This window comes from Lissotriton helveticus, chromosome 5_1, assembly GCF_964261635.1.
Source record: "Lissotriton helveticus chromosome 5_1, aLisHel1.1, whole genome shotgun sequence".
NCBI classification, from domain to species: domain Eukaryota; kingdom Metazoa; phylum Chordata; class Amphibia; order Caudata; family Salamandridae; genus Lissotriton; species Lissotriton helveticus.
In genome coordinates, this window is record NC_136065.1 from 408,352,470 (window position 1) to 408,365,893 (window position 13,424).

The following is a 13,424-nucleotide window of genomic DNA, read 5'->3' on the forward strand; positions in this document are numbered from 1 at the left end:
AGCTAATGCCAGACAAAGGGAGACTCTACTTCAGCCTAAGCCAGATAAAAAGGTTGACATAATTGTTTCTGAAAACAATATACAGTCTATTCGGCTAATAACTACTTTTAATAGTCAGGAGCAGGCAATCTGTCGAATTATTTATTCTGAATGGCCTAGCGTTTTAACCGACAACATTCTGGGACCAATCCTGCCAAATTTGCCAGCCATTACTTTTAGACGGGCTCCCTCTATGAGGGATGCTTTAGTCAAATCAATGCCAGAGATAAATGCTAAAGGTACTTGGCTTATGCAAACTGTTTTTTTTAAGTGCAGTTCCTGCCGAACCTGTACATTTGCTAGAAAATCTACTCACTACACTACCGCTTTTAGTGATAAGAAAATTGCTATTCAGGAACACCTAACATGCCATTCAGAATACGCAATTTACAAACTGAAGTGCACCTGTAATTTAGAAGATATTGGCAGCACGAAGCTTCCAGTGCACAAGCGAATTCTTCAGCATGTGAGGGCAATTGTCAACTCTGACCATAACTATCCAGTGGCAAGACACTTCAGGTCTGTTCACGATAATAGACTTCAAAACCTGGAGTATACAGTCTTGGGATCTGTTCCCAACCCCGGACGTGGAGGGAATCGTGATAAGATGCTTAGACAAAAGGAATCCCAATTTATTTTAGCTCTTCACACGATAGTCCACAATGGCCTGAATATAAATGAAGATCTTCACAATTTTCTGTAGAGTCTCTAGTAGAGCCCACTACATTTGTGCACATATACTGTGGCTTTTATTAGATTAGATTAATGACATATTCTACCATTGTTCTGATGTCATTCTTACTGAGTACTGTATTAATTTTGATACGTGACTGTAGGTACATTTGCACTTTAGGACTGCTTAGGCTTAAGCAATCCAGGAATGTTGTCTTCTCTGCTGCTAAAATGAATATTTGTTTGTTGCACATCATACACTTTTTTGCACAGCACTATTTTGCACATATCAGACGTTTGGCACTTTCTGATCATTTTCTATATATTCGTTGGATAGTTGTGAAAAAGGCTTTTTAACTATTTATTGTGTTCTTTTATTAGCAGATATTTCTGTTTTTAACATATATGGTTTTATCTCCAGACATGTATTAATCAATTCTAGACATGATTGTATGGGATCTGCACTGGCACCTTATATATCAAATGTCTCTGATAATCTTTGTTGATTGATAACCATGCAGACAGGTGCCGCTTCAACTGTTTGGCAATACTGGCTAGTATAAACTTATATGTTGAAATTGCCTTGTCACAACAAATAATTAAAATATACTGCAATATATTGATATATGATGATGATTGCTCAATTTCAGGCAGATATGGCGATGACAATGTTAATTTAGCACTTTGCAATTATCTAATTCATTAGCTGCTATCCACACTATGCACTTAATTGCATTGTATTTTTGGCACAGCTAGTAATTTCTGACCTGAGTATAGTAATAATATGTCAGTAAATGGTATAAATGTATACACTATGTATAGATTACCTGAGCTGCTATATGCATTTTGCACTTTAAATATCAAGATAATTGCGCACATCAGTTGCCAAAGTCTGTTGTTTAGTTCTGCTGTAAAGTAAAAGGTTAGCCTATTTTCTATAGCTAATGGTGCACATTATTCACTTTAAAATAGTCATTGTAATGGAGACGCATCATGTGATCAAGCTACCAGGAGGAGCAAAACACGTCATAGAGGACACTCATCCTTGTAACTACATGGCAAATACATTTGCACTGCATTTCCACTAAACTTGGTGTGGAGGTCCGTAATTTCCTTTGGAGAAGCTGTGAGGTCCGAGCCTGTTTGGTGCCGTTCCGCGAATTGAGGCGGACAAGACGCTATATATATATATATATACATACATACCTACCTACCTACCTACCTTCTGGCGGTCACCAGTAGGTAGTTATAGTTAGGACCTAGTTTCCATAGGAAAAGCGTTTTTTGATTTGCCAATAACTTTTGACGAATCTTTGCGAAATTAGGGGGTCACGTAAGCTGCTGTTTGTTTTGAATTTTCAGAGTGATCTGTCAAGCAAGGGCCGAAAAAAAGGGAGGGTCCCAAAACGCTTTTTCTCTATGCTAATTTCCATAGGAAACTGTTGACGCAGCTACAGCCCAAACTGCTGAGCGGAATTACACCAAATTTGGCAGAAAGGTAGCTCTTGGTCCAGAGTGCACTCTTCTTCTTAAATGGTGTAAATTTGTTCAGTAGTTCCTGAGAAATGTGAAGATTTCTCAGATATACAACTGTGACCGCTGTGGATCCGTGAACGCTCCCGATCTTGTGCCTGAGTTCTGATTGGCTGCCAATACTACAAAACAGGAAGTGTTGGCATCTTGTGACTCGGTTGTACCGAGTAACAAGAAAAACATTAAAAAACAAGAAAAGAGGGCATGGTAGAAACACCCTGATCCACTCGGCCAGTTCAACGGGTCCCCCAAGTCCAAAAAAAGCATTAAAAAACAGTTGTCCCTTTTCACTGTGGAACTGCGAATCTGGTAACACATACTCCTATACAGTCACTGACAGAAGCATGTACTCATCCAAATAGCCGCTCTCACGTCTCATTCACTCACTCATGCATACAGGCACTCAAATACCCAATCCCTCACCTATAGTGCCTTTCACATACACAGCATGTGACACAAGCACTCAATCACCGACACAGCCATACAGACACTCATTCACCCATACAGCTTCTCACACACTACCTCATACAGGCACTGACTCACCCACTCACTCATCCATTTTTTATTTTTTTTGCAGAGTTTTATATAGCGCAAACTAGACCCGAATCAGGTATCAGAGCGCTTTACATATTTTTTCCAGTTACGTTACATGAGGACACACTTTCATTTTAGGCACGGGGAGATTAAGTGATTTGCCCAGAATCACAGGAGGTTTTGGCGTCGTTACCGAGACTCGAACCCAGATCCCCAGGTCTGAGGTCGAGCGCCCTAGCCGTTAGGCCAACTCCTCTCCTCTCCATACAGCAAGTCACCCACCTCCTCACTGGCACCCCCTCCCCCCCACACACACAACCATAGAGATAGTCAACCAACCAATCACCCATATATCCATTCACGTGCCCACTAACACACTCATACACCCACTCAGACATCAACTGGCAGATACATTCATACAAACAGTCACTCATCCATACATTCACTGAGACACCTAATCACTCACTTATACAGTCAGTCACACATTCACTCAGTCATCCAAACTTATACACCCACTGATTTACCAATAAACCTAGGAATATGTAAGTAAGTAAAGTTTTTATTGCGCAATTAATTAAAATCATAGGAATATGTATTTAACACTCAAACTTTTAAAAAACACTCGCAGTCACTGGATAATGTCATCAGTGGAAGATGTGTGGCACAGCGTCCAGGACGGCTGATTCCGGAGCACCGGGCGCATGGTTCGATTGCCAGCAGCAGCTCAGCCCTGCACCCTGTTACTCTGGGAAATAGCTTGCTTAATCTTCCCAACGGCCCTTAGGGGTGATTTGTTTGCGCTTTACATATACCAGATTTATCAGTGTTGTCATCAGTCATGTAATTTGGGATGTCATCAGTGATGTCCCTGACCATGTCATCAGTGATGTAATATGTGAGTTCATAAGCAGTGCATTGCGGGGGGCACAAGTGATAGTTAACTCAGCTAACTACAATGGCTGAATTTCTCTGGTTTTGTAAGAGTGAAATGTCAACCTAACTATAACGTCCCTGTAACCATTGGTTTTTTGTTATGAATATATATACACACACTCACACACACACACACACACACACACACACACACACACCCACACCCACACACCCACACACCCACACACACACACCAAAGGTTAAAGTGACCCTATTGTTAGGTGAAAATGACAGTTAAAAAGTAACATTTTAAACAAAAGAAAATTGGAATTCACCACCCACAGTTAACACAAGTAACTGTAACTTGTGCCATGCACAGTGATGTAATCAATTATGTCATTTCAGTTGTGATTAGTGATGTCATCAATGATGTCATAAAACGTCATGAGTGTTCCAATATGTGAGGTCATGAGCAGTGAATGGGCTGATCGCAAGTTATTTGAGTTAACTATCGCTGGTGGATTTCAGTGTTATTTAGTTTTGTTTTTTTAGTTTAAACTGCTAAGTTTTAACTGACATTTTTATTTAAATATACTGTCTCTTTAGTCAGTGAATCTATGTTTATTTCTTTTTCACATAAAGTAAGATTTTATTACCATACCTAACAATGCCAACCCCCCTCCACCTGTACATATGGCCTGTCGCCAGGCCTTGCACTCAAACCCCAGCACCCCCCACGCCTCTGGCCAAATTCCCCACTATGCACTGCCTTTGACAATGAATGCTGTGGTGTTGGCCACAGGGCCTACACCTGTTCCCCGCATAAGCAGCTAACCCCCCTCCCTGCACAGCCTCAGGCCATGTGTTGTGGAGTTTGGTCTCAGGGCCACTTTTTAAACCTATTTTCCCAAACACTACTGAATGGATTTACATGAAATCACAAAAACCTTCTTTCTGGGTAAAGATCTAGTTTCTGAAAAATTGTGTAATTCTGTTCAGCCATTTTAGCTGTAGCACTATTCAAAATTCTTTATGCAAATTGCATGGGAAAATTGCATTTTGGACCTCCCTTTTTCTTGACCCTCGCTTGATAGATCACTCTGAAACTTTCCAGGTAGGGTGGATGAACTTTTTGGTCCGAAGGTTTTGTGAAGATTCATGGAACGGCGCTAAAGTTATCAACAAGACAAAAATGTTCTTCCTAAAACCATTTTGTGCATGCTTCTTTAAATTATAAATTGATAAATATTAAGCACATTGTATTACGTAATAGAGATCGTTTTATATGGATAGATTGAACCTTTTAATTCTGCATTTAATGTGATAATACTGATGTCTTTTAAAGGTTGTAAAAAAGTAAATATAATGCAGTTGGCAAACACAGAGGGGCTATAAGAACTCAGGATTGTGTTAGAATTCATGGAAAATAACATAGTTATTTAAAGTTATTGTCTGATTTACAAGTCAATCATTGTGGTAAATGTATGCTCTTAAGAAGATGATTTTTGCACATAGCTTTACATTTTTCAACAGTCCTTTAATCCGTACTGTTCACATTTTTGTATTTTTTATCAGTGTCCGTCTACTTTGGGATTTGAAAAGGGAAAGGACGCCGAATCACAATGGAAAACAAGTGCAATGCTTTCTAGACACATTAAGGTATGTATTGCAAAACTGAAGCAAGGAAGTGTCCTTCTAAGATGTCAGGAAGCCTCGGACTGTACAACAAGGAAGGCCTGTGCAATATGTCTAGTTGTAAAAAAAACATCACTTAACCAGACCTTCCTTTTTGAGGAAGAATTTTATTATATCATTTATACAGTTTGTTGCCTGAAAGCAAGAGTTCAGATGCAAGTCATACTTCTGTAAATCAAATATGTTGTTTGATTTCAATTTTAAAATGCAAATGTATTACCAATCAGAGTGTTTGTGTAGAACTATATTAAAGCAAAATAAAAAATTAGACATTAGAAGCAAAAACAAATGTTTAATATATAGGTAAAAATGGGTATTACATGACTTGAAAATGTACTTGGCAAATAATGTTCAAGTCAGTTTGAATTTTAACTTGGAGGGCGTTTTGGAGTATTAAGTAGCAATGAACAAACCCATTTGTCTGAATGAACAGCATGCTTCAGATAGATACTTCCACCTTCAGATTCCTCAGCTGTAGAATAATCCCAGGTGTCAGACTGGATCTGGAAAACTTCAAAGCACTCAAGTTGACTGTAGAGGGCGCCAATCTCGGTTGACGCTGGCAGCGTCACTGAGGCCATAAAGCACCGACCTTTGTGCTACAACATCAGTTCCCTTTTTCCATGCCTTCGACGCAGATCTCTCCTCCCAAGAAATCAGGGTTCAAACCTTGTGGGGATTGGGAGGGACAGACGTCCATTTCGGACCACCATCCACTTAGTCTTTAGTTCCAGTCCTGATCTGCTTTCCTCAGCATACACAATAAGGCTTTAAAAGATCAGGAAGCTAAGCTCTTCGTGGTCAGGGCCAGGGAAGAACATTGACACCACAAACTGTTGATAAATCTCTCTAGGTCTCCATCCTCCTCCTCAGTGGGCAAGAAAAAGAAGAACCATAGGAAATCGAAGAAATACCTTAAAGGTAAGACTCCCGCTGCTCTCAATCTCCCACAGAGCCGGAGTTAGTCGACTTGACTCAGGCAGCTCCTCCTCCATGCAGTCATGATCCACCATTGCATTTGGCTCTGGAGCGAACTTGGGGCCTTCTGTGCTTCTGCCTCCACCACTCGAGATCCAGACATTGACGCTGGCCTTCCCCAGTTTCCGACACCATGGTCGGACCTGGCGGTGTTCCTTAACACTGTATTCTATCTTCTTTAAAGCATCATATCGACTCCCTGCATTTGATGCTGCTCAATGCTGCTCTGACAAACACGGTTCCAATGCCACATAGTTTTGACCCGACCCTCAAAGGCCTCCCTTCAGCAGTCAGTGCCATAGACGGCTCTACCTCCACCTCCTCCTGCGCTGAATGTGGCACCTTTGATGTTACGACCCAACGTCGCCCCTCAGAACAAATTCCTTTAGGGTGCCCTATGACTTTTAAAGGAGGAAGAGTATAGTAAATGCATGATATTTTTGCAATGGACTCTGACCCTATTGATATCATTCCCTTGGCAGGATACCTATGAAGTTCAGGACCTGTCCTCTGCTAGCGGCAGACTCCTGCCCTGGGTTAGCAAATCACTTTCCCAGTGGTCCACCAATACATGTAGTGGGCTCTCTACATAAGGTGATGCTGGGAGCTGCTGAAGTTTTAGCTTTTCATCTGTCTGGCACGGACACCGATACCAACGTTCTCGCAGAGGTCTTTTTGCCTTCTTCCTCAACGTCAGAACCCCTTCTTCCTTTTAATGAGGCTAGTTTTGAGCGTGTTGTGGTGACATGGACCCTCTTCCGCTCAGGCAGTCAACAAGCTTGTAGGTCGCAGCTATCGCCCAGCTGTAGGTGACCCAGCGTTCCTTTTGGCCCATCCCTCACCGGAGAGCCTTGCCATTCAAGCCCCCTGTTGCGGGGGCACAATTTTCAGGTGCCTTCCCAACAGCTCCCTCTGATAGGGCACCAAAACATCTTGTGGCTTCGGGCAAAGAAGCCTTGTTCCGTAGGGGGTATGGCCCTGAATTCCTTTAACGCTATCTGCCTTCTAGCCAGGTAAAATCATGCCTTGTGGGATATGGCACAGATGATCCTGTCACATGTTCCGGATGACACGAAAGACCATTTCTAGGAGCTCATTCTCCATCGTCAGAATGCCTCCTACCATATTATAAAATCAGAGCTTGGCACCTCAGATTCCATGGCCTATGATATCGGCACCTCGGTCACAATTCTAGGCATGCTTGCTTCTACAAGGTTTTTATCGGTATCCATGAGCATTCACAGTATATATATTGTTGTATCTTAATCACGTATTCAAAAAAGAAATGTTCAATAGAATCCAATTTCTGTCCGTAGTTTTTATTTTTGTATTCTTCAATTTCCCAACGAAGACTTGTTCATAGCACAGGTCCAAGTTCACATAGTACTGCCAATACCACAGTTCAAAAACATCCAACACGTGTGTTTCGTCAATGGAACATTTTTTCAGAAGACTTCATCAGGGCTGTAAATAGATAGATATACATAACTAATTACCATTCTTTAACATTTCTCAATATGGGGTTAAGCCTAACCTCCACCATGAGAAAAGAAAAGGAGGAAACTGAAATCGAGAATATATAAGAATCACCAAAGTTGTGTATAATTAAACCCAACCACCAATCGATCTGAAAACAGTCTAAGACTATTAAAGTGTTTTTTCACAAGTCAATGACTTTATCTATTCAAAATTAAAATCAAGGTCAGAGCCAGTTAGGTAACCATGCAGTGCAGCGTGAATCATAAGATCACCAAAAAGACAGCTCAACACTTTCAATATATCCTGCTCACCTCGAATCAGCTTATAATGTACTCCTTTATACTTCTCAAAATGTCAAATCCTGTTGTATTCTGGCATATGTAAACAAGAAGATCATAGCACACCTATCAGTAACATTAATATTTTGCCGCAAACTTTATTTTCACTGAAAACCATTCTTGCAAAACTACTTACCACATCTATTTTTATCAATTTAGTGCAAATATCTAATTTCCGACGTCAATAATAAAAGCAATCCAATTCCAAAAATCTGTCAACTCTCCTGGCTGCGATTCCCTATTTAAGACCCATATTGTAAGGTTCTATTTATGACACACAGACGCCGTGTGGTTGGGTTTATGATTCTTTATTGCGGAGCGCCGGGACTGCCTAACTGGCCTCAGCGGTCGGCGCCAATGATACAACATGGCCGCCTTCCGCTTCCTGTCCCCCTAGCTTCCTGTTCCGCTATCCTGAACACTAGACCGCTACCACATATCTCCCCCCTTTATGCAATAGCCAACAATATGTAACAAAGTCCTTACTTCCAGTTCATGTCATAATCCTTGAACTTCTCTGGTACCTTTACACTCCTTCCCGCTCTTGTTCTCACCACTTCATTTCCTTCTTCTTCCTGTTCCGTTCCTTTCGACCACCTTCCTGCTTCTCCTCTTTCTCTGACCATTTCCTCTTCACTGCTTTCTTCTTTGCACTCACTCCTCGTACTTCCTCCGGCTGCCCCTTCTCCTTCTCTGTCCTCCACTTGCCGCTGTCCTTCTTCTACATTCCCTACACTCCTTCTGCTACGTTCACTTTCGCCTTCGTCATCTACATACTCTGCTCCTTTATCCGTCTCGTCTCCCCACTTCAGGATTTTACTGCATTTAGCCATTCTGTCCCATGACCATACTTTCCCATCGCTGAGCAGGGCCGAACGGGCATAGGGTTCCATCACTTTCAGCGGTGGCGAGAATTTGCTTTCTCCTTTTTTCTTTAGGATAGCTAACTTTACTCGAACCCAATCTCCCTTCTCCAGTTCCACTTCCTGAGCATTCCGTCTTCTGTTGTAGTGCGTAGTGTATACTTCTTGTGCTTTTTCCAGATGTCTTTTGACCACAGCCGGTGACCACTTACTCTGTATCACTAATTTCCTCCATGCCATGTTGTCTTTGGTGAAGGCTTCTCTTCCTCTCAAAACCTTGAAAGGGCTGTATCCCGTGCTCCCCGGGGTAATCCGATAGGCCCAGATCATCTTCTCCAATTCCTTTTCCCAGTCCAGTCCATCATTAATGGCCGCTTGGATGGTGCCCATGATCACACGATTGAAACGTTCCACTTGTCCGTTTCCAGCAGGGTGGTAGATGGGCGTGTGCTTCACTTCTATACCATTCCTGTTGGTGAAGGCAGACCATTTTGCTGACGTGAATTGGGGCCCGTTGTCACACGTGAATATTTTTGGTATTCCCTCTCTGACAAAAGTGGTGCGTAAAAAGTGCACCACCGCTTCCGTGTCCACGTTCTCCATGATTTCCACTTCAGGCCATTTTGAATATTTGTCGATGAGAACGACGGCATACTTCTGAGTCCCAGCTTTGTCGAGGATGGGGCCCATAATGTCCACTGATATCATTTCCCAGGGTCCGTCTGGTACCGGGAATTTCCCTAAGGGTGGTCTCAACATGCTTTGTGATTTGTCTGCCATGGCACATGACTCGCATTGTCGCACGTAACGTTCTATCTGCGCGTCGATGGCCGGCCACCAGTATGCTTGTCTGGCCAATGCTTTCGTCTTTGTAATGCCCTGGTGTCCTTCATGTAGTAGAGACATCAAGTGATCTAGTATGCCCTGTGGTGGGACCACCTTGTCGCCTCTGAGCAAGAACATGGGATTCTCCGCCAGTGATAGTTCGTCCCTTACTTCCCAAAACCTCCTCAGTTCTTCCTTAAGGTGTCTCTTTTCCGGCCATCCATGAATCACGTAGCCTTTGATGGCTTCCAAATCCACGTCTTCTCTGTACGCTTCTTCCCACTCTAAGGCACTGATCACCTCCTCCGTGTCCTGGATTGTGGCAACCACGTATCCATCCCATTCCTGTTTCTCACTGCTCTCTGCCGCATCCATGGCTGCTGCTCTACTCAGAAAATCCGCCACTTTGTTCTGCGTACCTGGTATGTGTTTCACTTCATACACAAAATCCAACAGCCTCAGAGTCATCTTGGCGATTCTTGGTGTTGCGTGATCGTGACCACTGGACGTCAGTACCCGGACCAATGGTTTGTGGTCCGTTCTCACCAGGAATTTAGCTCCCCACAAGTACTGCCTGAATTTCTACATCGCCCATACCACTGCCAGCATCTCCTTCTCAATCACGCTGAACTTCTCTTCATTGGAGGCGAGCGATCTCGAGGCAAAGCAGATCGTCGATGAGTCCCCGTTTTCCGATCTCTGCATCAGGACAGGTCCCAAGCCGCGATCACTGGCATCCGTGGTGAGGATGGACTCCGCCAACGGGTCAAATCCTTTCAGGGGGATGGTGTCACTCATCTCCTGCTTAAGCGCATCAAATTCAGCCTGTTCGTCTTGGCCCCACAGGAATTTGTTCTTTTCCTTGAGCAGTTGGCGTAAGAAATGAGTCTTCGTTGCGAAATGGGGAATAAATTTACTGTAGTACTCGGCCATTCCCAGGAATGACCGAACATCTTCCTTCTTGCCAGGCGTGGGGGCATCCCGGATTGCTGTCACGTTGGATCTCTTGGGCGTTATCCCGGACTCACTCACCTCATGACCGAGGTACGTGACGGAGTGGACACCTAGCTTGCATTTGGACCATTCCTCTGTCAGGCCATTGTCTTGCAATGTGTGCAGCACTTTGTGGAGTTTCTCGTTGTGGTCTTGTTTCGTTCGTCCCATCACCATGATGTCGTCCTGAAAGAACTGTACACCTCTTATGTTCCTCAGTAACTTGTGCATCAACTTCTGGAAGACCGCCGCCGCTGACGCCAGGCCGAATGGCATCCTCACAAACTCATAGCATCCGAAAGGCGTTATAAAGGAAGTGAGATGGCTGCACGACGGGTGTAGTCTGATTTGATGGTATGCCGACGACAAATCCACCGTGGAGAACCATTTGATGTCTTTCGTTTTCGCTAGCATTTCATTTATGCGTGGCAGGGGGAATTTATCTATGACAATATTTTTGTTTAGTTCTCTGAGGTCGACACACAGCCGCACCTTGCCGTTGGGTTTCTGGGCTACTACCAGGGGTGAAAGCCATTCTGCACTCTCTATGGCCCTGATTATCCCTTCCTTTTCCAGCCTATCAAGCTCCATTTCTACTTCTTCCCTGCTGCGGAACGGAATGTTCCTCACCTTGTGCACTACAGGCTTAGCTCCTTCCTTGAGTTTGATGAGGTGCTTATATTTTTCCAGTGCTCCTACTTGTCCGTTGAACACTTTGGGGTATGCCTTCTTCCATAGCTCCACGTCATCTTTCTCCTCCTGGTCCATTAGTAGTATTTTCTCAATTCCTCCTGGGTTGAGTTGAATGCCCAACGCCCCTTGGTCTCTCCAGCTCAACACTGAGGGGCCTTTCTCCGCGATGTATAGTTTGCAATACGCATGACGGTCCCTAAACTCGAATCGGAGGGGGCAATATCCCAGCATGGGAATGCGCTGTCCTGTATATGTGACTGGCCTCAAATCCATGGGGTGCAGTTTCTCCTCTATCACGGGTGCGAACTTGTCCTCCCACACCTGCCTTTGTACGTGTAGAAATGGGTGCTCCGCTGTCCGCAATCATCTCCACTGGTACCCCGCCGATGTGCATGTCCAACCTAGGTTTGTCTGTGTTTGCCCCTTCCATTTCCAACACTTGGACATCAATGTACAGGAATTCTTCCACGTCTCCGTTTTCTTCGCGGTCACTTGCCTCATTACTTTGCTCTTGGTCCACATAGCGGACTGCAGCACTCTTTGGCTTCCGGCGGCACACTTTCTCATAGTGCCCAAAGATGCTGCAATACGAGCATTTCGCCCTGAACGCGGGGCACGCTTTGTCATTACCTAGATGTGTGGTGCTGCCACACCTGTAGCAGCTCGGTTTACCTCCTTTACTCGTTTTGTTGTCCATCTGGTGGTAGTGGTTGTTGGTCGGCCTCCTGCTTTCTTGATTCCTCTGTGCGTCCCTCTGTCTAGGTCGTTCACTCCTAGAAGTCGTCATAATCTTGCATACCGTTTGTGCCTCTCCTGCCTCCTTTTTGGCTGCCTGCGCACAACGTTTTGATAACTCCGCTTTCTTGACCATGGCCCATATTTCTTTGAGTGGGGCGTCTCCGTTTACCCACAGTTTCTCCTGGATGTGGGCACTGGACGTGTGCATGATAATTTGGTCCCTGATCAACTCGTCATGAAGCGTGCCGAACTTGCACGTGAGAGCCAGTTTCCTCAAGGCCACGACATATTCGTCTACCGTCTCTCCGCTCTTCTGCTTCCTCTGAAAGAAGTTGTATCTGTCGATCGCGACACACACTATCGGTCTGTAATGGGCGTCGAGATCTGCAATGGCGTGACTGAAGACATCGGTGTCCGTGGCGACTCTCTCTCATTTGACTATGGTGTCATACACTCTGATCCCTTCCGGACCTAAGTTATGCAACAGTATCTTCTTCTTCCTCTTGCTTGAAAACGGAGTGTCGCCTTCTTCTTCTAAGGCTTCTAGATAGTTGAGAAAGTACCTTTTCCAGTCTTCCCATTTCATCTCTGGTTCTCCACACTTCGTCAGGAATGGCACCAGTTGGGTGAGGGACGAAGATTGCGCCGCCATTTTGGGCACTCCTCTCCTATTGGTGGGCACAGGGATCGTCCGACCAGGTGGGCTCCCCGGCGTCTGCTGCTCCTCTGTGACCCCTTCTCTGCGATCACTGTCGCTACCTTCCTCTTCTTCTTCGACTATGGGATCTCGTAGCGCCGGCCGGCCACCCCCTTCAGATTGGACAGGCAAGCCTGATACCTCCTCTGCTGCCTGCTGTTCCGCCAGGTTGCCGGGCACCCCACTGCTGCTGCCAGGGATGGGTTGCTTCCTCGAGTCCCTGAGTCCTTTGCGCCAGCCCTGTGCAGTACTGCAGCACCTCGCCTTCTCCTGTGTTGTGTCTGCTTCGTGATGCTGCCAAACCGACCCCCCGTGGTTTGGATTGCGAGCTGAGATCTCTCCGAGGCAAGGAATGTGGGCCCTTTACCCCTCACGTCCTTGTGCTCCGATTCGGCACCTCTGCCACGCTCCGGAATATCGTCGGTGAATTTTGCCGTCGGGTGCGTCGTGGTGTGTCTGCGCGCATGCGCGGGT

General features: G+C 44.8%; 1 protein-coding gene across 2 annotated transcripts in view; it reads left to right on the top strand.

Moving 5' to 3' along the window:
- NPHP4 (nephrocystin 4) overlaps positions 1-13,424 on the top strand; it is a 941,192-nt gene that overhangs the window by 766,635 nt on the left and 161,133 nt on the right. For both annotated transcript variants that reach the window (XM_078642627.1, XM_078642628.1), the window contains exon 23: positions 5,227-5,310. In XM_078642627.1, coding sequence (XP_078498753.1) covers positions 5,227-5,310 — 84 coding nt within the window. The remainder of the gene's footprint in view (positions 1-5,226; positions 5,311-13,424) is intronic.